Source organism: Suricata suricatta, chromosome 10, assembly GCF_006229205.1.
Source record: "Suricata suricatta isolate VVHF042 chromosome 10, meerkat_22Aug2017_6uvM2_HiC, whole genome shotgun sequence".
NCBI classification, from domain to species: domain Eukaryota; kingdom Metazoa; phylum Chordata; class Mammalia; order Carnivora; family Herpestidae; genus Suricata; species Suricata suricatta.
In genome coordinates, this window is record NC_043709.1 from 97,800,738 (window position 1) to 97,824,254 (window position 23,517).

At 55.9% G+C, this 23,517-nt stretch overlaps 3 protein-coding genes across 7 annotated transcripts in view; 1 reads left to right on the forward strand and 2 right to left on the reverse strand.

Annotated features, from left to right (window-relative positions):
• Position 1: 1 nt before the first annotated feature.
• On the forward strand, positions 2 to 12,542 carry IFFO1 (intermediate filament family orphan 1; the record flags this gene model as incomplete). Its single annotated transcript, XM_029955558.1, has 10 exons — positions 2 to 303; positions 4,205 to 4,265; positions 4,379 to 4,474; positions 5,142 to 5,282; positions 5,618 to 5,626; positions 6,268 to 6,425; positions 6,556 to 6,676; positions 6,954 to 7,049; positions 10,752 to 10,882; positions 11,435 to 12,542. Coding segments are annotated over 10 exons (1,221 nt in total), but the record flags the coding sequence as incomplete, so codon positions are not given.
• Positions 12,543 to 13,463: 921 nt separating this feature from the next.
• GAPDH (glyceraldehyde-3-phosphate dehydrogenase) lies at positions 13,464 to 17,685 on the reverse strand. Its single transcript, XM_029954684.1, has 11 exons — positions 17,619 to 17,685; positions 17,314 to 17,354; positions 15,451 to 15,550; positions 15,261 to 15,367; positions 15,062 to 15,152; positions 14,823 to 14,938; positions 14,658 to 14,739; positions 14,293 to 14,444; positions 14,133 to 14,211; positions 13,850 to 14,031; positions 13,464 to 13,734 (listed from the first exon to the last, which is right to left on the reverse strand). Exons 2-11 carry the CDS (start codon positions 17,334 to 17,336, stop codon positions 13,665 to 13,667), a joined length of 1,002 nt encoding a protein of 333 aa, XP_029810544.1. The 5' UTR covers positions 17,337 to 17,354; positions 17,619 to 17,685; the 3' UTR covers positions 13,464 to 13,664.
• Positions 17,686 to 20,246: 2,561 nt separating this feature from the next.
• Positions 20,247 to 23,517, reverse strand: part of NCAPD2 (non-SMC condensin I complex subunit D2) — a 29,444-nt gene continuing 26,173 nt past the window's right edge. For 4 of the 5 annotated variants that reach the window (XM_029954681.1, XM_029954683.1, XM_029954679.1 and 1 more), the window contains exons 26-32: positions 23,069 to 23,246; positions 22,884 to 22,978; positions 22,369 to 22,449; positions 22,097 to 22,280; positions 21,065 to 21,191; positions 20,816 to 20,977; positions 20,247 to 20,577 (exon numbers count right to left, since the gene is read on the reverse strand). In XM_029954681.1, coding sequence (XP_029810541.1) covers positions 20,492 to 20,577; positions 20,816 to 20,977; positions 21,065 to 21,191; positions 22,097 to 22,280; positions 22,369 to 22,449; positions 22,884 to 22,978; positions 23,069 to 23,246 — 913 coding nt within the window. In that variant the 3' untranslated portion in view covers positions 20,247 to 20,491. The remainder of the gene's footprint in view (positions 20,578 to 20,815; positions 20,978 to 21,064; positions 21,192 to 22,096; positions 22,281 to 22,368; positions 22,450 to 22,883; positions 22,979 to 23,068; positions 23,247 to 23,517) is intronic. The other variant, XM_029954682.1, reaches the window with a different exon arrangement.

Here is a 23,517-nt window from a genome sequence, read left to right on the forward strand (position 1 = left end):
CTCGCCCGCGCGCTCGCCAGCCGGGCCCCTCGCGCCCTCTACGGCCTGTCACTCGTCGCCCTCCACCTCCACCTCCACCTCCTACTCCTCGTCAGCCCGCTTCATGCCCGGCACCATCTGGTCCTTCTCTCACGCCCGCCGGCTCGGGCCGGGACTGGAGCCCACTCTGGTGCAGGGGCCTGGCCTGTCGTGGGTGCACCCCGACGGGGTGGGCGTCCAGATCGACACCATCACCCCCGAGATCCGTGCGCTCTACAACGTCCTGGCTAAAGTGAAGCGCGAGCGGGACGAGTACAAACGGAGGTAGGGGACCGGGAAGGTGGGGACCGGGCTCAGTGTCATGCCACACATGGGGCCCGGACTATGTGTGGGTCCAGGAGAGGTGAGCGGTGCAGCCCAAGAACCAGGGAGGAATAAAATCAGAGTAAAGTTCCTGCTGTGTAAGGAGGAGCTTGGAAGGAAATACACGGCATTGGATACAGGAAGACGGGGATCCACAGGGAATGCAGAAGTCGCACTCGTGACAGGAAGGAGGAGACTGAGCGGAGGGCTGTGGGGAATACATATTTTTCTTGTGGCTTTTCTTTCTGTCTCATCTAGGCCGTAGTGTTTGGATGCCTGTGTTCACTGTGGGGTTGTGTGAGGTGTGAAAGGGTCTCGGGTTCCAGAGGTCACATCTGGGGTAATATCAGTCTCAGCCCCCAGGGCACTTTTGTGATAGAGGCTCTGCGTATACTGATCAAAAGAGACAGGGCTAATCACTTTCATTTGGGAGTCTACTGAGATTAGAAGCTGATGGTCAGGGAGGCGTTGCATCTCACGGTGGGCCATCCTGCCGGTGCTCTGGGCTTCCCAAAGCAGTGTCAATGGAAACAGGGTACCTACCTCATCAGTTCCATATGAAAGCTCTGGGGCCTCAGAACGTTGTGTGGAGTAAGGAGTTCCCTAAGGAAAGGGGAAGGGACTGGTAGTTGTCATAGGGCTGTGGAGACTGGGGGAATCTGTAGAAGCACAAAGAGCCAAAGGATGACGAAATGTGAGTAGCGCCAGCAGAGGAAGTGAGTGGGGAAAAGTTGAGAATATGGACACACCCTGTGAGTATAAGGCAGCTGGGGATTTGGCTTTCTGCAGGGGACTGGCCTGGTAGGACAAGGGGCCAGGAGAAGGGATGTGATGCTAGCGCTGGCTGCACACCAGGTGGATCCCTTAGAGGGTGGATAACCAGGCCATTAGGAAGGAGCACGAGCACAGCCAGCTCTTTGTAGAGTCTGAGGGATGCCCTGGTTGAGGAGAGAGATGATGGGTCAGAAGGAGGCTTTAGTTTGGGAGCCATTGGGTTTAACCTCTTAATCAGCTGCTCTGACCCCTTGTGGGCAGGCCTGGGAACTACCCTTGCAGCCCTGTGTTGCGGCTTGGTGTAGACTGGGGCCTGGCTGAATGTGCTGGGAAATTACCCCTGAGTCTGGGGGCAACCTTCAGGGGTCATAAACTGCTAGAGGCTAGCAGATTGCGGATCAGCAGGCTTTCTGAGGTTGGGGGCTGTCCTCATGCTGGCTTCCTTCATTGCAGTCCATGTTATAAGGGCCTTTGGGACTAAAGCCATCGTTCATGCCAGCCAAACCCAGCCTGCCCCTGGCCCTGCCCGTGCCCTGGCCCCAGCCCCTGCCCCAGCCCCTGCACAAGTTAATTAACACTGTCAGCAGCAGAACGGGGCAGTTCTGGAATGCATCCATAACCACAGAAACAACTGCTGTTCTCTGGTATTGTGTTTTTTTTTTCTTAACTGAAAGAGTGTTTGTCCTTGGTCCAGCTGTCCAGGGCAGTAGAGAGTTATTCCTTGGGGATCAATGAGCTCATTGCTCTGCATGGGATGCTCTGCAGAGGGCCCTGCCACTAGCACACTGGCAGTTGCTCATTCTTCCACCCCAGATCCTGCGCCCTGGTTCTGTCCTCTTTAAAGCAACACCATAGCGTCTGTCTGTAGCCTGGAGGGCATGGGTATAGCTTGAGCACTAAACTAGGAAGGAGCTGAGGTCGCTTGGGTTCTATTTTAAGCACCCCTACTGTGTACGACCTTGGGTGAGTCTCTTCTCCTGGCCTCACTTTTTCCAGTGTACAAATGGCCCCGGCTTCCTCACTTCACTCAAGGATGTAATTTATTTGGGAGAGAGGTCTTTAGTAACCATAGAATGCACGGAAATTGCTCAGATTCTACTCATGTCAAGGAGGCCTTGTAAGTGTGATGAGATTTGAATGGAAGTCAGAAGGAACCTATTTGTGGAAAGTCTGAATGTAGAGCAAATAGAATTCCAGTAAGCTTCGAGGACACCTGGCTGGCTCAGTTGCAGGACCATGTGACTCTTGATCTTGGGGTCTGAGCCCCATGTTATAGAGATCACTAAAAAAAAAAAAATTAAATAAACTTTAAAGAATTCTAGTAACTTCCAGATGATTTCTTTTCAGATTTTTTTATTTTTTGGTCCTCTAAGACTTTATCTCAATCCTCCCCCTAACTTTCTTATGTAAATTTCTGCCCAAATCTGTTGTTTGCACCCCTTCCTGATGTCTCTTGCCCAGGGCCATCATCCCCCTGTGAGTCTTGCTTTCTTTCTGCAGGGACTCATGGGCTTAGGAGTATGAGGGCACTGCGTTCCATGCCTTCAGGTTGTAAATGAAGAAACCACAGGCCCAAAAAAGAGAAAGTCTTATGTAAGAAATGATATAACTTGATGCTGCCAGAGCCCCCCACTGGCCCCGTCTGAGAATGCCAGAGCAGAAGAGGGAGGGGCATGGGGGCAGCAGGGGAGGGTGGACAGAGCCAAGAGGACAGGAGCTGGGCTGCGTGACGGGCCAGGAGGGTGGTGGCCAGGCTGGCCGTCTCTTCCCTGCCCATGCGGGAGGGGCAGCGGGTGATGTACAGGAGTTATTATTAGGAACACTGCAGTGCAGATGCTGGTGAGGAACAGGGAAGAAGCTGCAGGCAGAACCCAGGGAGGAGAGGGGGGAAGGGAGGGTGGAGGATGGAGGTGGGGAAGGGAGGATTGAGTCCCCATCTGCAGAATCTGCGCACTCGGGCTTTCATTTTTCTTGCTGTCCTCTTTGCGACTTTTAGCCATGTTTCTGATACTGCAGTTCCCTCGTACTGTAGTGTGAGAAGTGGCCGGCAATGAAAGCCTGTATCGGTGGGGGCCCCGTAAATGGGGTCTGAGAAGTTCCGCCATCCTGGCCACCCTTGCAGGTGGCCTAAGAAACCCTAAGAAAGGCCGCGGCTGCTGCCACCGCCCTTCCACCTTGGCAACGTCGTGGCCTGAGCACTGGCTCATCATGGACTCACATGTAGTGAAAAACCTAGCGCTGGGCAGCACACCCTGCCCATGGCCAGGGGTGTCTGTTAGTTGCTTGTGGTTCTGGTCTTGGAATTCCAGAGCCTAGGTGATGCTGCCTTTGGTTCCTACCTGCTGTAGAGCAAAGTGCTTTTTCATACTCTGATCTCTTATCTCCCTTTCCCTCCGGGTTTGGGAGCCCCAGTTTCCTGCTTCCCACAGCTTTCTTGCCTTGGGGCCAGCCTTGCCTGCTCTCTAGGGCTTACTTCCACGGCTTCAGGGGTGGGAGGGCAGTTTCTGGAGCTTGTGGGGGACGGACTTTGAGCGTCTCCCACCAGGCTCTTGACCAACTCTGTTGATATGGTGTGTGTCCTGCAGCTGCTTCTCCAGTGTTAAATGGCACCACAGGAGGCAGGGCAGCGGGCTAGAGGAGCCCTGCTCTGGTGCGGGCAGGAGGCGGTAGACCGGATCTGTGCCACTGAAGGTGGGAGACCGGGCTGGTGGGGCCTGGTGGTCTGGTGTGGGCAGGACAGGGAGGAAGCCAGCCAGGCACCTGGTGGAGCCGGAGCCTGAGGGGAGGGCACCATGAGGGAGTGGAGTGGCAGCAGTTGCTCTTAAAGGCAGTTCCTGGGGCGCGGCCCGGAGGTTCTGGGACGGCAACTGGCGGGCTCCCACTGGCCAGGAAGTGTGAAGCCACCCGACAGCTGCAGCTGGCCACCCACTGGCCAGCCAGATGGGGCTGCTCACAGTCCCGGTGCCCCCGGGGCACCAGACCTAGAGTGAGGGTGAGGCCTGAGCCAGAGGGGTGGGAAGCAGGGAGCTGCCGGGGCAGAGGGGGAACCCTGCAGCCACCTTCCCTCCCTGCCCCCCATGTCTGCCAGGTGGGAAGAGGAGTACACTGTGCGGATACAGCTGCAGGAGCGAGTGAACGAGCTGCAGGAGGTGAGGGCCGCCCACCACCCTGCTCCCTCAGCGCCCCCGCTGGCCCGAGGCCCTGCCTTGTCTTCATCTGGTCCCCACCTCGGCTAACGGTGGGCCTTTCTCCCTGACTGCAGGAAGCCCAAGAGGCTGACGCCTGCCAGGAGGAGCTGGCCATGAAGGTGGAGCAGTTGAAAGCTGAGCTGGTGGTCTTCAAGGGGCTCATGAGCAATGTGAGTGCAGCCGCCTCACGCCTCAAAGCCGGCAGAGCTGGCCCTTCTAGTTTGTGCCCATTGATTTCCTGTCCGCCGCCCCCCAGTTTGCTGTGCTTCTCCCTCCGCCTGCCCCCCACCCCACCCTCATTCAAGAGGAAAAGAAGGGACAAAAGTCTCAGTGTCTGAGAGGCAGTGTGGCCTCCCTCGTTACAAGCGGTTGTTAAGCAGTTAGGGAAGCAGCCGGATCCCTGCTCTGCTACCTGCTTGCAGTGAGTCCCCTGGCCGCTCTGCCTGTGTGCCCCTCCGTGGAAGGGGACAGTAGAGGCACGTACCCTGCAGAGTGCTTGCGAGGATACCCTCTGCTTAGCACCGTTCGGGCGTAGACTTAGTGCTGAAATGTTCTCGCAGTACTTTCTCCACGCTTGTAACTCTCAGTGGCCTCTCTCTCTGGCAGCATGAGTTCTGGGAGGGAGCCCCTGCATGCCCCAGGCCACGGCCTCCAGGGCTCCCCATGCGGCCAGGGAGCCCGTTGCATGAGCAGCCCGTGAGTGCCGTGTCGAGGGTGTCCAGGAGGAGGGACCAGCAGTGATGTGTGACTGGAAGGATGAGTGTCTTGCCAGGGCCTTTCTAGTCCTTGCCCGGGTTGCGGGCCGCCTCCTCACCGCTCCCTTCGTTCCCTGGACAGAACCTGTCTGAGCTAGACACAAAGATCCAGGAGAAGGCCATGAAGGTGGATATGGACATCTGTCGCCGCATCGACATCACCGCCAAACTATGCGACGTGGCTCAGCAGCGCAACTGTGAGGACATGATCAAAATGTTCCAGGTGAGGCCACCGGGCTGCCCGCAGGCCCCGGGACCAGGGCAGGCCTTGGTGCCAAGCACCGCCCATACCTCCCAGTGCCCGAGGCCCTCAGGGGAGGGTGGCGGCAGGCCACGAACCTCCGTCATTGCTGGCCAGGAGCCGGGCCCTGCCCTCCTTCTTGGAGCACCTTACCTTGGCACCCGGGGCCCTCATGGGACGAGGCTGGGGGGGCAAGGAACAACCTCTGAAAGAAAAGGTTTGGAAGCGTCTCTAATGCCGTCTCTCCCCTCCCTCTCTCTCTCCTGTGTCCACCTCCTCTCCTCTCTCTCTTTCACCTTTCCTTGCTTTCTCCACAGAAGAAGCTGGTTAGTTTTGCTCTCATGCAAGCTTTTTAATGTCCCAGTCCCAGTTTCTAAACCACCCAGGCCTTGGCCGTCAGTTCTGACCTGCTGGGCTTTTCGGCACAGATTTCTTTTCCAGTCTCTGTTTTCCTCGCTCTTCCCCCTTTTCTCTCTCTCGTGCCCTCTTTGCTTCTTTTCTGTCCCTTCTGCGGCTTTCCAGATCGGGGTATATGATTCAGGTTCTCCTTTGTAAACACTGCGTCCTCTTCTTCCGTGCAGCCAAACTCTTTCCTTTTAGTTCAGTCATTTCATTAGAAAGACTCTTCTTTTTTTAGAAAACCAATCCTCTGCAGCCATTATGCACTTCTTAGTGTGGTCACAACCGACCATTTCTCCCCTGATCTTACCGCCCTATTTTCTGTTTTTTTCTTTCTCTTCCTTCTCAGTCTGCAGCCCTGTCCCCATCTGTCTGTGTGCCTGTCTCTTGGTAACTCTGGTGTCTGTTCCTGTCGTTGTAACTGTGTCTTCTCTCTCTGTCCACCCTGCCCTCCCGCTGGTTCACGCTTCTCCCCTCCCGCCCACTCCGCCCCTGCCGGTGCCCACCCGCCCTTCTCCTCATGCACCCGGCCTCGTCTCTGTAGTCTCTGCACTTGTCTCCCATTAAGGTCCCATCCATGGGGGGGCGGAAGCGGGAACGCAAGGCTGCCACCGAGGAGGACACCTCCCTGTCGGAGAGTGACGGGCCCCGCCAGCCCGATGGGGATGAGGAGGAGAGCACAGCCCTCAGCATCAACGAGGAGATGCAGCGCATGCTCAACCAGCTGTGAGTCCTGAGCCCCCCAGGCCCACCCTCAGCAGCCCCCCAGAGGCCGGAGCTCCTTCACACACACACAGTGGCCCTCGGCCAGCAGGAAGGCCCCCACTCCCCTTGACAGCAGGTTCCCTGTCTCTAGGAGGGAGTATGATTTTGAGGACGACTGTGACAGCCTGACTTGGGAGGAGACTGAGGAGACCCTGCTGCTTTGGGAGGATTTCTCAGGCTATGCCATGGCAGCCGCAGAGGCCCAGGGAGAGGTAACGGTCCCTCCTGGCCTCAGGGCCCCGCCAGTCCTGCCCCCCAGCTGGGAGCCCTGTCCCCTCCCTCCCTCCCCTCCCTGCACTCCTTGCTGCTTTCCCTTTGTGGCCTCCATCCTCACCTGCTTCTCCCCTCTTCCATCATCCTTCTCTGGGCTTTCAGCAGCTTCCTTTAACTGGACTCTCTCTCTTTCCCTGCCCCTCCTCCCTCGGTCCTGTGGAATGCCCTGTCCCACATTCCCCATTGGCCTCTCCCTTGCTTCCCTTTCCGCTCCAGCAGCAGGAAGACAGCTTGGAGAAGGTGATTAAAGATACCGAGTCCCTGTTCAAAACCCGGGAGAAAGAATATCAAGAAACCATTGACCAAATAGAGGTAAGGCTGCAGTTGAAACCGAGGCGCACGGGTGTCCCGTGGGTCATGAGCGGGGCTGCAAAACCCCAGACACCAGGCCTCCCCCCTTTCTTTTGGACAGATGTGGGCTCCAGTCTCAGCCCGGTCACCTGCTTTCTATTGCTCCAACTTCTAACAGGCTGCTTAGGCTCTCTCAGTCTGTTTATTTGTCAAGCGGGTCCTCTTTCTTTCTTTCTTTCTTTCTTTCTTTCTTTCTTTCTTTCTTTCCTTCTTTCCTTCTTTCTTCCTTTCTTTCCTTTCTTTCTTTCTTTCTTTCTCTTTCTCTCTTTCTCTCTCTCTTTCTTTCTTTCTTTTTTAAGTTTATTTTGAGAGAGAGAGAGAGAGACAGAGAGGGAGGGAGAGACAGAATCCCAAGCAGGCTCCGCACTGTCAGTGCAGAGCCTGATTCAGGGCTTGATTCGTGAACCGTGAGATCATGACCCCAGCCAAAATCAGGAGTCAGACACTTAACCGACTGAGTCACCCAGGTGGCCCACAAGTGGAATCTTAACCGTACCTCCCTCACGGGGGTGTTTGAAGAGCTAATGAAATGACGTGCACGTGGTGCTGAGGGCAGTATCTGTCTCCTAGTAGGCACACCGCACGGCGGTTTTATTAGCATTGTCACTAGTGGCAGTGTGATGGTAGAGACCACTAAGAAGTGGACTTGAACTTTGCTGTTTCTTTAGTTCAGCCTTTCCGCTGATGGAGAAAGCTCCGTTGTCATTCCCTAGTCGTTCCCTAGCCCTGAAGACCCTTCTCAAGATGGCAAGGAAAGCTGGTGCTCTAGCTTAGATGCTAGGTCTGCTGGGCTGCGTTTGCGGCACCCTGGGTGGAGGGGCTGCGGTTCCTGGGTGCCCTCCAGCTCGCGGAGAGCGCCCTTCCCTGAGTCCTGAGCGCTCCGGCTTGGGGAGGACGCGAGTGGGCCTCTGTAACTCTCGGCCCCTCTTCAAGCCCACATAGCACATTTATACGCTGGCTCGTCTCACGCTGCCCGCAGTTTGAGACGGAAGTTGACACATGACTTTCCTACATGCTCATCCTCCCAACAAATCAAGTGGTCCTGCTCCTTTAAGCCAAACCTGGTTTTGCTTCTTGCCCAGGCTGACAGAAGCTAAGTTTTAAAGGCGTGGCTAGGTTTCTGGTCTCTGTTGAGTAGAAGGGAAGGAGAGTCGCTCTCTGCTCGCTCCTTGACACCCAGGTCACAGTCTTCCTCTTCTCTCACAGCAGATTGGTGTTAGAAGAGGTGTCGGGAGAGCTGACGAGGGAGAGGGCACAGTGCTGGCTCTGGTGCCCCGTCCTGGGGTCACTGGGATAGATGCAAGGAGCATTTCCCATTTTCGGTGGTAAAACCAAGGCTCAGGAGGAGGGTGCGAGGGAGGTCATCCTTCGCCTCTGGCTGGTCCCAGCCCTACCCTCCAGCCACACAGTGAGTCTGCAGTTTGGCTGTTGAACCTCCCAACAGTGGTGGCTGCCTCTCCTCACCCATCCTTTAAAATTTAAAAAAATTTTTTTTGTTTAACATTTATTCATTTTTGAGAGAGAGTGCCAGCAGGAGAAGGGCAGAGAGGGAGACGCAGGAACTGAAGCAGGCTCCAGGCTCTGAACTGTCAGTACAGACCCCAACCTGGAGGTCGAACTCAGAGATCATGACCTGAGCCAAAGTCCAACGCCTAACCAACTGCGCTGCTCAGGTGCCCCTCCTCACCCCTGCTTTAAATGCGTGAAGTAAGGGGACAGGTACAGATATGTACAGACAGCTGGTGGCCATCCTAGCCTTGTCTTTGGATAGAGCATAATTGCTTCATCTCCTTCTTTTCTGCCCTAGTGAGTGATGGGCTCCGGAGGCTAGCCCCTTTTCCTGCTGCTCTCCTTAGGTGGAGAAACTGGGGTGTAGGTGGCAGCCAATCTGAGCAAGAGCTGGTGACATCATGTTGTCTTCCTGGACTGAGCACGTCCTGCCGCTCTGGAATCACTCACTAGGGCTTCTGACCCACCCAAGCCTTCTGTCTGGCCCTACGACCCATTTTCTTCTTCCTCCCAGTTCCCATCCTCTCCCAGTCCAATTTGGATTAGTTCTGGGTGGTTTCCTCCATCCAATTCAGATTATTCACGGGTAGTTTCCTCCCCTGTCCCTTTGCTCTCAGGCAGTCAAGCAGATCAACTCCTAGCAGTTTTATTCTGCCTCTTTGTTGGCCCCTGTCCTTTGTACCCCAGACAAAGAGAGGCAGCAGATTGTCTCTGGCCCAGATCTTTCCTGCATCACCCCGCCTCCCAGCTCTGCCTCAAAGCCTGTGGCAGAATCTGGCTCAGAGGGAGGCGTATTTCCTTGATTCTGAGCCCAGCTTTCCCCACGTGCAGCATTTCTTGAGTTGGGATACGCGGTAGCACACTGGGTGTGGCAGAAGTCTTTCTATTAGACTCTGAGAATGGCTCACACTGGAGACAGAGTGATAAGGGCAGGCTTGAGCCTCTTTCAACAGTGCAGGGCAGGTCCCCTCCCCTGTGCCACGAGGCTGTCGCTACTTCAGAAAGCTTCACTAAGTAATTTCCCATCTCGGGGCTGGGCACATGCAGAGATGAATAAGACCTGGGGCCAGGAGCAGGGGCGCCTGGGTGGCTCAGTTGGTTGAGTTTCTGACTTTGGCTCAGGCTGTGATCTCAAGGTTCGTGGGTTCAAGCCCCTCGTGGGGTTCACTGCTATCAGCAAGGAACCCACTTCAGATCATCTGTCTCCCCTCTCTCTCTGTTCCCCTACCTGGCTCTCTCTCTCTCTCTCAAAAATAAACATTAAAAAAAAAAGAGGCCCGTGGCTGCCTTCCCGGAGTTCCCAAATTAGTGAGGGAGACACACTGGGTGCAGCATTGTATCCAGCCATGCAGGAAGCCCAGGGAGGGAGCAAGGCCATGCACAGATAGCCACCCTGGCCTCTCCGTCCTGCCCACACTTATGTTCCTCTTGTCAGCAAGGGTCTGTTGCAAGAATGCAGGCCTGTAGCAGAGACCTTGGCCTTCCTCTGTAGGCAAAGATCCCCAGGAAAACTAAAAGGAATGATAGTATATCAGTGCCTTTTGGCTTGATCTGACTCATTTATTTATTTTATTATTTTTAAAAAACGCTTACTTATTTTTGAGAGAGAGAGTGAGCAGGGGAAGGGTAGAAAGAGGTAGACAGAGGATATGAAGCAGGCTCCTCACTGTGAGCACAGAGCCCAATGCCTGGCTTGAGCTCACGGACCTGAGCCGAAGTCAAGGGTCGGCTGCTTAACCGACTGAGCCACCATCCAACTTGTTTTTATTTATTTATTAAAAAAAATTTTTTTATGTCTTTATTTTGATAGAGATAGAGAGTGAGTGGGGGAGGGGCAGAGAGAGAGGGAGACACAGAGTCTGAAGCAGGCTCCAGGCTCTGAGCTGTCAGCACAGAGCCTGACGTGGGGCTTGAACCCACAAACTGTGAGATCATGACCTGAGCCGAAGTTGGTCGCTTAACCGACTGAGCCATCCAGGTGCCCACCCCCCAAATTGTTTTTAAATTGGAGCTCTCACCCATGGCCACTGGAGCCCTGTGCCTGGCAGTGCGCTTTTGGCATGTTAGCCTTGGGGCGGGGGTGGGGTGGGGTGGGGGGCGGCTAGGGGCAAGGGCGCTGCTGACCCGGAGGGTCCTGTCCTGCGCCTGCCACAGCTGGAGCTGGCCACGGCCAAGAACGACATGAACCGGCACTTGCACGAGTACATGGAGATGTGCAGCATGAAGCGGGGCCTGGACGTGCAGATGGAGACCTGCCGCCGGCTCATCACCCAGTCTGGGGATCGGTGAGGACCCCCCCCACTGGAGTCTGGGGTGCAGCCCACCCTCTCCTGGCCTCCTCCAAGGGTGCACATGAGGGGTGGGGCCTCAGAGACCCTTGGCTGGCAAGCCCAGAAGACATTGCAGGGGTGTGGGGGCAAATTTTTATTTAAAGTCAGGACCACAGTTTGTGCATTTGACCCTCTGTAAGTTATACCTCAACAAAACAGTAAGTTTTAAGAAGTCACAAAAATACCACAGAGAGACACAAAGCTGGGGCCACCAAGTCTGCACTCGGGCTCAGGCAAAACCTCTCATGCTGTGATGTGAGATATTTCTGAACTCTGAGCCTCCTGGAGTCCCCAAGACAGGGACCATATGGCCATCAGCGTGGGGCAGGAGGAATTCCTCTCTCCCTTCCCGCTTCCCTGCGCCCACCCTCACCCCTGTGGCCCTCCTGTCCTTGCCTGAGGTGGTATTCCCTGGCCTGCCAGAGAATACGGCTGTGGGAGAGGAGTGCCAGCCTCACCAGGATTCCTGCCTGCCCCAAGGTGACAACTGGTGGTGTTTTTTTCTAGAAAGTCTCCTGCTTTCACTGCGGTCCCGCTTAGCGACCCACCGCCACCGCCAAGCGAGACTGAAGACTCCGATCGAGATGTCTCATCTGATAGCTCCATGAGATAGGGACCTACCTCCAGCCCTGCGCCCTGGGCCCCCACCCAGCCTGCTGGGAACTCAAAGAGGCAGAGGGGTGGGGGGGTTCACAGAAGGGGAATGTCATCCGTCCCACCTCCGAGCCTTGCCTGCAGGGGCTGGGGCGCTCCTCCCTCGGGCTTCCTGCCTTAGGCCTTGGCCTCCAGGGTTCTAAGGTGTCTGAGCGAGGCTCAGCCTGCCCTTCTCAGGCAGCTCCCACTACAGCTGGGGCTCTCCTGCCTTCACGCGTGGGCGTCTGCTACTTTCTCCTCTTCAAAATGCTGCCAGAGCGGTGGTGGCCCCTTACTTTCTCCATTGAGTAAGGAATGTGATGGTCAGATCTTTCTTCCATCTTCCTTCCATCTCTGTGGCCTCGAGCCAGCTTACTGTCTTTGATTCTGTACTGGTGCTAACTGGCCCAGGCACTGGTATGAAGTGGATTAGGCTGGTCGGTCCAGGGCTTGTGCCACAGGTGCAGTGGAGGGGGCTTCCCTCTGAGGGGCAGCTGCAGGGAGGCAGGACTGGACAGGGTGCTCTGTCCCCCTCCGTTGTCATCTACCCATGGATGGCAGTGATGGGGCTGTGACCCTTCCCTTGTGGAAGTGCCATGCATTGAATGGGTCTTAGTGCCTCCTGTCTTGGTGGCTCCTGGATCTGCCTGGGCGCCGGGAGGGAGATGGAAGCTCTTGCTTCCCAATGCTGAGTGGCAGAGAAAAAGGTGAAGCTGCCTGTGTGCATGTGTGTGTGTGTGTGCGTGCGCGCGCGCGCTCAGGGTCTCAGTTTCTTCAAGCATCAGCTGAAGATGTGCCTCCTCCGTGTCTGATGTACACTGAGAACAGCAGGCTGAGCAAATGTCCTGGACTTGGAAAAGCTTGGGAGAAACTGGGGAGACATGAATGCGGGCACCTCAGCAGGCCCACCTGCGGGAACTGTGCTGAGCAGACATTTGAATGGAGTCTTTAATAATAATGAAACTGGCGAGTATTTATTGAACACTTCTGTGTCACTGTTTCAAGCACTTTCTGGTAGTGTCTATGCCATCCCCTCTGTGAGGCACACACCGGTTTTCCTCACTTGACGGTTTTCCTCACTTGACGCGCGAGCAAAGGCCAGCCCGGAGGTTGTAGGTAGCGGGCCCAAGTAGAACCTCAGGTGACCGAACCAGGGCCTCTGCTGGTTCACATGGCTGGTGCCAGCCTGTGCTTCTGCCCGCTCAGCCCTCACCCATAGACAGCAGTAATCCTTTAACACGCCCGAGAACACTTTCCTGATTGATTACTACAGTGCTGTGTGCTTGTTTAGCTGACTTACCATAATCCTTTTTGAAAACCTTTAGGGGCTGGGTGTAGCCTATCGCTTTGCAGAGTAGGGCACACGAAAGTAAAGACCTCACAGCTGTGAGGCAGGGTGCACTTTGCACCCTGGTGGTTTGGCTCTGCTCCACGTTGCTAGGGCTCTGCTTCTGAGTGACCAGGTAACCAATCAGGGTTGCAAGGACTTGGTAGCCCAAGTCCTAAGCCCCAACTTCCTGGGCCAGTGTTTCTCCTCCAGGGGGCAGCAGACAATAGCTTTCAGATAGAGGCAGCCAGGCGACCTGATGACAAAATGGCCTTGTCCTCTGAGATGGACATGCCCTGTCACATAGCACCCAGAAGCCTTGGAGGGAAACTGAACCAAAGTGAAAAACGATCCTTCAAATCAGTGAGTGCCAGTGCACATACGTTATTCTAAGGCGTGCTTTCAGTTGGGCCTAGGACCCCTGGTGGAGCACGGGTCTGGTTGGGCATGCTGGGCCTTTCCTGGGTACTAGCAGCAAGGTCTATTTCTCTTTGGCACCAGCCTAGCTCCCCTCCCCTTGATCCCAGACCCTGGAAAAAGTTAAAAACAAAAAACAACCCCCAGAACCCACAGGAGTTGGCTGGATACAGTATACTTTATTGATGGTACATGATAAGGTAGGGCTCCTAAGCCCCTCCCCTTTTTCAGGGGGTCTGGGATGGAAATTGGAGGTCAGGAGATTCTCAAATGTGTTGGGGGATGAATTAGGGCAAGGACCCCGCAGCAGCTGAAGGCCTCTCTTCTTCCTCCTGCTGGGGCTCATGGTCCAGGGGGCTCTTACTCCTTGGAGGCCATGTGGACCATTAGGTCCACCACTCGGTTGCTGTAGCCAAATTCATTGTCATACCTGGAAAAAGATCAAGAGTTAAAGGCTATCTTCATGAACCGGTCACCAGAGGGCGCCGCACTCCCAACCACACTCTTAGAGGGGTCGCTCCACACCCCAGCCCCCAGCAACATACCAGGAAATGAGCTTGACAAAGTGGTCATTGAGAGCAATGCCAGCCCCAGCATCGAAGGTGGAAGAGTGGGTATCACTGTTAAAGTCGCAGGAGACGACCTGATCCTCAGTGTAGCCCAGGATGCCCTTGAGGGGGCCCTCTGATGCCTGCTTCACTACCTTCTTGATGTCATCGTATTTGGCCTAAAATGGTAAAAAAATGAGATGGTTCTTCAAGTTCCAATCTTGCTGTTTTACTCAAGACACAAACCCCAAGCCCATGAAATCTTTCAACTCCTACTTACAGCTTTCTCCAGGCGGCAGGTCAGATCCACGACGGACACATTGGGGGTGGGGACACGGAAGGCCATGCCAGTGAGCTTCCTAAAGACGGGAAAAGCAGGGTCATTACTGCTCCTCCCGGTTCCACAGACCCCCAGGGCAGACAACAGCAAGGAATCTCACCCGTTCAGCTCAGGGATGACCTTGCCCACAGCCTTGGCAGCGCCAGTAGAAGCAGGGATGATGTTCTGGGCGGCCCCTCGGCCGTCACGCCACAGCTTCCCAGAGGGGCCATCCACGGTCTTCTGGGTGGCGGTGATGGCATGGACTGTGGTCTGGAAAGGTGGAGAGGGAGTTGAAGGCCCTGCATAGCACTCCTCACATCATCTACCCCTTGACTCCCTGCCCCCCCCCAAGGGAAGAATTAACGGATAGAGTGACCTGAGCCCAATCCCTTGGCCCCCACAGCCCAGGGCCATGTTCTAAGAAGAAGGGTCTAGTCCTGGGTGAGAAACAAATTCGCTGGGCATTTTCTCCATCACCCATACCATGAGTCCCTCCACGATGCCGAAGTGGTCATGGATGACCTTGGCCAGAGGGGCCAGGCAGTTGGTGGTGCAGGAGGCATTGCTGAAAAGAAAGGCAGGTAAAGAACATGTCCGCCTGGTAACACACAGCACTATCTGGCCACCTCTCCATTCTGCTGTGCTCACCTGACAATCTTGAGGGAGTTATCATACTTCTCGTGGTTCACGCCCATCACAAACATGGGGGCATCAGCAGAAGGGGCAGAGATGATGACCCTCTTGGCCCCACCCTTCAAGTGAGCCTGTGGTAGAGGAATCATTATAATCCATGCTCTGCCTTTCCTCAAGGGTTCCCCATTCCTTCCGCTATACCAAACCCCAGTATCAACCCCTACCCCCCCATCTTTACTCTCCCCGCCACTCACCCCAGCCTTCTCCATGGTGGTGAAGACCCCAGTGGACTCCACAACATACTCAGCACCAGCATCACCCCATTTGATGTTGGCGGGATCTCGCCTATAAGGGAAGACAAGTCAAAAGTTCAGGGACATGGGGTACCATGTACCATCTGAAGTGGTCACCCCATTATAGCAAATTTTACCCTGTTCAGTTTTCTGCACTTACTCCTGGAAGATGGTGATGGGCTTTCCATTGATGACAAGTTTCCCGTTTTCAGCCTTGACTGTGCCATGGAATTTGCCGTGGGTGGAATCATACTGGAACATGTAGACCTGGAGGGACAAGTGAGGGTCATCACGGGGCTGTGCTTCAGCCAAGCTCTGCTCGCTACACCGGCTGTGGGGACAGCACTCACCATGTAGTTGAGGTCAATGAAGGGGTCATTGATGGCGACAATGTCCACTTTGCCAGAGTTAAAAGCAGCCCTGGTGACCAGGCGCCCAATACGGCCAAATCTGATACAGACAAGAGGTGAGAAAGAGTGAAAAAGAGAATCTAGAGAATTTCCCCAGGCATGGAAACAGCCCTAGGCCAATTCATCCTCTTCCAGAGGTTAGAAAATGGCACTTCCCTGACTCTAGTAAAGTCCCTAGAGATCTAATTGTATCTTTCTTGAAAACCCTGCCAGGACAGCCTTGCTATACAGCACAGCCAGGTGACGCCTCCCCAAGAGATGATTAGGTTCAGAGGCTGGCCCCGCTCCCTAGCCACAAGTCCTGCAAAGGAGCAATGGCGTGCAGGGCTCTGCTCTGGCTGCCCCTGCATTCTAGGCACATGGCATTTATCTATCCCACTATCTGTGCCCTCCCTGGGAATGCTTGTTTCCTGTCTGGCCCAGTGTCAGGATACACCCTCCCGGGAGCAGATTTGCACACTTAGCATCATCAAGCTCAAAGGGCAAGAGTAAAGGTCAGAAGTTAACTGGATGGGAAAGCCCATCTTTACCTCCAAAACTGAAAGAGCAGGGGAGAAAGGAGTGCTTCTCACCCCCCTAATCTCAGGGCTCCAGTTTGCTAAACTACCTGTCCCTGCAAGGCCTCTTCCAAAAATCAGGAATGGGACAGACAGGATGTGTATGGGGTGGGTGGGAGTAAAAAGTAGTATCCCAGGCCCCAAGCTGCAGAAAGGTCAGGCAGCTATATTTAACCCTAGATTAGAGTGGAGAGGGGATCTGATTTCTGGAAGATGGAACAGCAAGAAGGGCAGGATTCCCAAGGCTCACAGACACCTAATCCTCCCAGTGACCTTTATAGCCTGGCCTTTAGGGTTAGGTCAGCTCTAGGTATGGATGGAAGAAAGGAGCTTCGAGGAGAGCCAGTGTGATGAAAGAGGCTGCTGCTGCTACAGAAGCCATTTTGTGGTGGAAAATTTCTACCCATGACTCAGCTCCCCCAACATGGCACTAAGCTGCAGCTACCACACCTCTCCGGAAAAAAGTGGGGGGGGGGAGGACACAAGGACTCCCCTAATCCCACATTTCTGATTCATCAGAGAATCTTCTAGGAAAAGCATCCCTGTGGAGAAATGTGATTGGCAACTTAAGGGATGGTCTACGGTCAGAATTCTGAAGTCCAGCTCTTTTAAGAGCAAGACTGGGGGAAACTTTGCCTCACCTGGCTTATAGGATAAAGGTGACTCCACCCTACACAGGCAGGATCGAGAGGGTTAGTCATAGGCGAGGAAGGAGGACCAGTGAGGAGCTAAGGAAGGTTGCCTAACGGTGGTTCCTTCACTTCCTTCCCTGTTGCAACATGGCGGCCGGGTTCCCGCAAACATTCTAGCGGGCTCTGCACTCAGCTAAGCCCCGGGCATCTCGGTAGGTGGGGAGGCGGCGGGCCGGTGGGGGAGGGGCGCCTTCCCGGCACGTGACCTCGCAGGGTGCGAAAGGAAAGAAAGAAGCCCCAGCTAGGGGGTTAAGGGGTTGGGTCCTAGGCTGGGAGAAAAGCGTTCTTGTCTACGGGGGCAGGTGGGGTAGAGGGCTGCGGGCTGCATTGCAGGAGGCGCCACAGCTTGGGGGAGGGTGGCCCACGAGGCTCTTTAACGCAGGGGCCTCATCCAGGTCAGAGGGCCGACCTTGAGTTCACCTTGGAGGTGGGGGGGTAGGACCACCGCACCCACATCCCCCACGCGCTTGCGAAGACCTGGGCAAGGCAATGCCCGCAGACGTGGTTTGCCCGGGATTGCGGGACTCGATGCCCCACCCCACCCCCTAACTCACCCGTTGACTCCGACCTTCACCATCGTGTCTCGGGGACGCAGCTGCGGGCAGAGAAAGGCGAGCATTAGAGCGCGGGGACGGGCGGCGGCTGCAGTCCGGCCGCTGCCCTCCCCTCCCCCAAGCCTCCATTCCCACCGCGAGCTCCGGCACGTCTGTCCTCCCGCCCCTGCAATGCGGGGGCTCAGCTACACGGCCGACCCCGGGGCCGCGCAGCCCGACCCTGGCCAGGGGGCGCTCCCGACTCCCTTCTGAGCTGTGCCCGAGCCTCCCGTGGCTCCCCTCTTCCAGGCTTTGCCGGGCTCTACCTGGCACTGCACCAGAAGATGCGGCTGTCTGTCGAACGGGGAGGAGCAGAGAGCGCCGGCAAAGGCTGCAGTCCCAATTTATAGCGACGGGGCGGGGCGGGGGGGGGGAGAGGGGGTGCGGGCCCCGCCTCCCGCCGGCTCGCCCAGTCGCGGCCCAAGGGCGCCGAGGCCTGAGCTACGTGCATCCGTAAAGCCGCGAGTAGCAGCGCCCACTTTTTTTTAACCCTCAGCCTCCCCGCCCCCCCCCCACCCCGTTCTTCAAGTGTGCACGCACCTAGCATTTGGGCTAGGGACAGTGGGGGGAGGGGACTAAAACGGGCCCTGTAGAGTAGGGGACCGCTGATGGCACCTAGGATGGCCCTTTGGGCACGCAGGAGGCTGTGGACTCCAGGGCCGGGCTTCCGGTGACAAAGGAAGACCTCCGGGAGCCAGGGCCGCTGCACAAATGAAACGGGAGGACTTTGGGAGCTGGTGGGCTGGGGAATGGGAGCCAGAGCCGGGTTGCTGGCAGCTGCACGCTGCCACCCCCCATCCCCTTTCTTTCAGAGGCTGAGAGGCGGGAAGTCTGGGGAACTTCTTCTCCAGGCTCTTCGGTAGTAGCTGCGGAACCGCAGAGGAAAAGGCCCCGGGTGGTTTAGCCTGCCTCGGGCCGGGCCCAGCCCAGCCCCCCCCCGCCCCCCTAGACCTTGGCTCTCTGCCTCTCTGGGCCGGGGGCCTGGGCTGGCACTGGGCAGTGGGGGCCTGGAGGGGAAGGAGGCTCGGGAGGCGGCTTGAAGGGGAGGTTTCTGCACTGAAGGTCAAGCTGTCCTGCAGCTCTGCAGCCCTGGGAGCTGATAATTGGGGCGGACAAACAAGGCCCTGTGTGCACCAGCTGCTCTCCCCCAGGCCGGGCTAGGCCTCCCACAAAGTCTCTCCCGGGAGACCGGAGTGCCGTGCCGCCCAGGCTGGGAGACAGTGCCCCCTGCAACGCCTCCAGACCTGAGCAGAGAGCGGGACGTGAGGGCGGAAGTCCCTCCCCATCCTGGGACGTGCCGGCCAGCCCCAGAGCCAGGGACTCCCCTTCCCTGCCTGTGCCCAGGGGTTGTTGGGGGCAGGGTGAGGAGTACAGAGGAGAGAAAAAATTGGGAGGTCTTGGTCACGTGGTGGGAACAGGCCCCCTAGCCCCACGCGAGGCAGAGGAAGGGAGCCGGAGCCGTTCCACACCCGAATCCCGAGCCCAGGCCGAGCCAGTTTTGCGAGCTGAGGACAGAAGGGCTGCGTTTGAATGCTTGAGAGGATCGAGGCTTTGGAAGGGGGTGGGGTGGACATGGCCCATCAGCAGGTGCTGGGGGCCCGGCCGGGATCCAGGGGCCTCTTTGCTGGCCCAGCGTAACCTGAGACCAGCCCCCTTTTCTAGCTGAAGAGCCTGTGGCTATGTTTAGCCTGCCTGGCGATAACCTTTGCTTAAAAGGCAGAGAGCACGCTCTCAGGCGCGGGGACTCCATCCCTGGCCCTTGCCCTTTCTGGGACTGCCCTCCCTCCTTGGGGCCCCAGAGCCAAGTCTGTATTTGTCTGGCAGACTTGTGCATGGTTGGTTCCCAGGCTTTTCACGAACCCCAAGAGCAGAGCCAGTGGGCACCTAATGGTGAGAGGAGGTGGGAAGTGCCACTGGCAGTCTCCTGGGGCCTGGCATGGGGACTCAGCTGTCCTTGTTCCATTCCTGCTCATGCTCAACCAGGACCATTAACCCTTTCCCTGAACGGGCCTTAGGAGCCCCTCCACTATCCAAAATGCATGTGTGAGGTACCATCTTCTCTTTGCCCCACGCAGGTCATTTTTCAGTAGTGTCTTCTGTCTTCTGCCAAAAGGAGGCAGCTCAGTGCCCACGGGAGCATTACTGATGCAGCCTGCTGCTGTCATGACAGCAAAGACACCAGTGTTGTCATGAGAGCACGCTCAATGCCTCCTGGTCCAGGTGACTCAGCAGAGAAGACGGGGAGCTGAAGGGTGGGCAGGCCGAAGCAGTGCCAGCACAGAGGGCTGACTTGCCACAGACCCTGTAACAGTTAAGGAATCTCCTCGTAGACAGACGGTCTCCACAGATATTATCTAGAGCTGGAGGGGATCGGAACCTGCCATCTGCTTGGCCGGCTAGGTCAGTCACCTGCCTCAGAGACGGGCTTAGGAAGCCCACACGGGGGAGGGGAGGACACAGATTGGCCCTTGGTCTAGAGAAGGGTTTCTCCACCTCAGCACCACGGATTGGGATTTTGGGCCGAGTAGTTCTGTTTTGGTGGTCTGTTTTCTGTGTTGTAGGATATTTACCAATAATCCCTGGCTTCTACCCACTAGATGCTGGTAGCCTCCCTCCCACCAAGGTTATGACAACAACCAAAGTGTCTAGGCATTGCCAGGAGTTCCCTGAGTGGAGCTGCCTTGGTCTGGAGACTGGCCGCTGCAGGCTTCTCCATCGGGATCAATCCTGTCCTTCAGGATGTGGCAGGGGGAGGTGGAGAAAGGGAAGATGAGACACTGGGGGAGCACAGAGCTAATCACACCTTCAGACGCCCCAGGACTTCTGGGCTCCCCTCCCTGCTGCCCACATCAGGGCTCATGTAAGATGAAACAGACCAACTTAGGAAAACTGTCTAAAAGTATGTAAAAACATTTATTCATTAGGAAACAAGGAGACTGGCAGACCTATATTCCAGTGAAAGCAGCTCAATTCAGTTCAGTAAGTCCTGTTTAAAAGAAATGCTTTACATCATAAAGACCATTCTATATTAAAAAGACAAGAGAACAGGCAAAAAATAGTATTTTACAAGGGAATGGAGTTCAAGGTCACCTCACAAGATACCCTGCACAGCAGGGAAAGGAACAGGCAAGATGACCTCCTAGGGCCTGTGCCTTCGAGGAGGTGCTCGGCGGATGGGGGTTGTTTTCTTGGGTGTCTCGTCTTCGGTCATCTCCGCTAAAAGCTCTATTCAGAGGATCGGAGGAGGAAGAAAAAGCTGAGTCACAAAGATGGTGAAAAGTAAATCTCCAAGAAAAGGGGGACAGCCCCAGACTAGGCAGCAGAAGCAAAACTCAAACTATGCCTGGAGGAACACACCCTGAGGGAGGGGGTGGAGAGAATCCACAGGGGCAGGACCCCATCAAATCTGCCCCCGCCTCAAGCTATGCTCCCTGTGCGCCACATCTGGGTGGGAGCTTCCTACCTTCCTCGCTGGACTCATCACTCGAGAAGACAATTCTGGGTTTCTTTTTTGAAACTCGCTGCTGGGTGCTTGGATGCCGACGGGCAGTGTGGTGGGGCTCGGGGGTGACAAAATCACCATCTGATGAGGCTGCAGAAGCCAGATGCTGGTGCTGCTTGGAGACTGGAAAAGGCAGACACATGAGTCCCCAAAGATCGAGCCTCTGGGACGAGGGCCTGGTGTCTCCACTCGTGGGGCTGCCTCACGTACCAGTGGATGGTTTCTTGGCTGATGGGGCTCTCTGGCTAGCCCCCTGGACAACCTCAAGGTCTTCTACTGCATCTAGCCCTCTGGTGTGGCAGACCCGAAGCTTCTGCTCAAATTCATGTATTACAGCCTAGAGGGAGGGAAGAGATTAAGAGCAGGCCCTGAAGAGGTGCCTGGGTGGTTCAGTTGGTGGTTAACTGTCCTGACGTTGGGTCAGGTCATGGTCTCGCGGCTCTTGAGTTTGAGCCCTGCATCAGGTTCTGTGCTGACAGCTCAGAGCCTGGAGCCTGCCTCAGAGTCTGTGCTGGGTGGGTCTCTCTCTGCCCCTTGCCTGCTCATTCTCTTTCTTTCTCTCTCAATCTTTCTCAAAAATAAGCATTAAAAAAAAGAGAGAGAGCGGGCCTGAAAACAGTTATTTCTATGATGAAAAAGAAGTCCCTGGAAAGAGACACAGTGAAAACATAAATGCATATTATTGAGACAGCACAACCCAGGGAGGGTACACACTGCGTGATGGCAAGTAGAGGACATTCTGGAAAAGGCAAAAGTGGCAACAGTAGAAAGATCAGTGGTTGCCAGGGGTCAGGGGACAGAGGGTGACAGGGGAGCACAGAGGACTTGGGCAGTGGGACTATACTGTATGATTCTATAGTGATGGACACAGGCCTTTACACACTTTGTCCAAACCCACAGAATGAGTGAGTGACCCCTAAGGTAAACTATGGACTTTGGGTGATAATGATGTGTCAACACAGGCCCATCGATTGTAACAAATGTGCCACCCTGTTGGGGGAGACTGCGCATGTGGGGGCAGGGCACATATGGAGGAACTCCACCTTCCACTCACTGTTGGCTTGTGAACCTAAAACCACTCTAAAAAAGAAAGTCTGTTTTCAAAAAAGAGAAAAACAAAGAAACAGGAACTGGCAACAGAAAGATCTGGCCTGAGGTCACGCTGGTTACTTGGTTGCAGTCCAGCGGAGGGTGGGGGGGTGGGGGGAGCGAGGCAGGTCTAGGCAGTGCAGCTGCACTCACCTTGCCCTCGGGCTTGGCTCCCCGTCGAAGCTTGCCCACAACCGACAGAAAAGCACTAAAAATGGACTCATCTGACAGTTTGTCCCCAAAGCAGTCAAAATTGTCCAGCATCCTGCGAAGGCCTCGCTCTGTGAGGGGCAGCTGTGCCACACAGTAGGCCAGGTCCCGGTACTGCCGCTCGGTCCTGCGGATGGCAGAGGCGAGGTGAGGAGCCGGGAGATGGAGGGGCGGTGCCCCCCAGCCCCAGGGACGCCCCCGGGAAGCTGGTGTACCGGGCCGTGCGGAAGCGCTGACACAGCTTCTCCACCAGGCTCTCCGTCTGCTTGTCCTTGGTGATGTAGGAGAGGAGCTGCCTGAGGAAGGGGACACACGGATGTGTGGGCTCCCAGGGGCAGCTCCGTCCCCGTCACTGACAGTCCTGTCCTCCCCTCCCCTAGCACCCACGCCTTGTCATCCTCCTGCCCTCTTCCTAGACACCCAGAAAAAATTCAGCCCACCCGCCACGAAGTTCTCACCGAGAATGGGAGTTTGTAACAAAAGCAGCTGCCATGCAGTGAGGACTCCTATGTGCCTACCACCAGGCTGGAAACCTTATGGTACCGAATCCTCTCAAGAACTAAGGGGCAAGTGTCAGAGGCCTCACCGTCCAGAGCACAGCAGGCAGAGAGGTTAAGTTACTGCTGAGGGTCATACAGCTACAAAGTAGCAGAGCTAGAGTTCAAACAGGGGTCTGACTCCTAAGCAGGCGTTGCATGAAAAATGTGCCCCAAGGCTCAGGGAACCGTACTTCATGATGGTGTGGAAAGGCTCCTCCTCCACCCCTCCCTCAGGGTCTGACAGGCGGCTGATAATATCTGGAAGGAGATTATAGATGGCGTTGCCCTGTGAGAGAGAGAGCATGAGTCATGTTATCCACGCGGGGCTGTGCCTGTGCCCTGGCAGTACGCCTCTGGCCGCCGCTCTGCCTCTCACCTTGTGGGACAGCTCATTGAAGAAGTTCTTGGCCAGGGCAGCGATCTGAGGCGTGGGGTCGATGAGTAGCACAGCCATCTCGCTCACCTGCCCCTTCACCTTCACCATGTCCTTTAGAATCAGGTGGGTCATCACCAGCCCTGCTGTTCTCCGCACCTGCTGAGCTGGGTCCCGGAGCCTAGGAGTGAAATCTTAAGTCACTGGCGCCAACGGTAGGTTACATCTGGACACTGGTGGGAAAGGCCCCCTCAGCAGGAATGTTGTCCCCCCACTCTGCTCTCAGTGTGGGCCTGAACTCATGAGCCCAAGATCATGCTCTACTGACTGCGGCACCCAGGTGCTCCTCTAGCACCCCCTCTTTATGTGACATTCTAGAAGCAGTTAGAAAGCTGGGATTGGAGTAAGAAGCCAAGCTCAGAGCCAAGGCTTTGGGCAGAGGTGCCAATCCC

Coding starts and splice junctions, on each gene's coding strand:
- GAPDH (XM_029954684.1), bottom strand. CDS start 17,336: ATGGTGAAGGTCGGAGTCAACGG. Junction 14,939..15,061: donor CCACCATGGAGAAGGCTGGG/GTGAGTGGCGGG, acceptor CCTCTACCACAG/GCTCACTTGAAGGGTGGGGC. Junction 14,032..14,132: donor CCTGCCGCCTGGAGAAAGCT/GTAAGTAGGAGT, acceptor TTACCATTTTAG/GCCAAATACGATGACATCAA.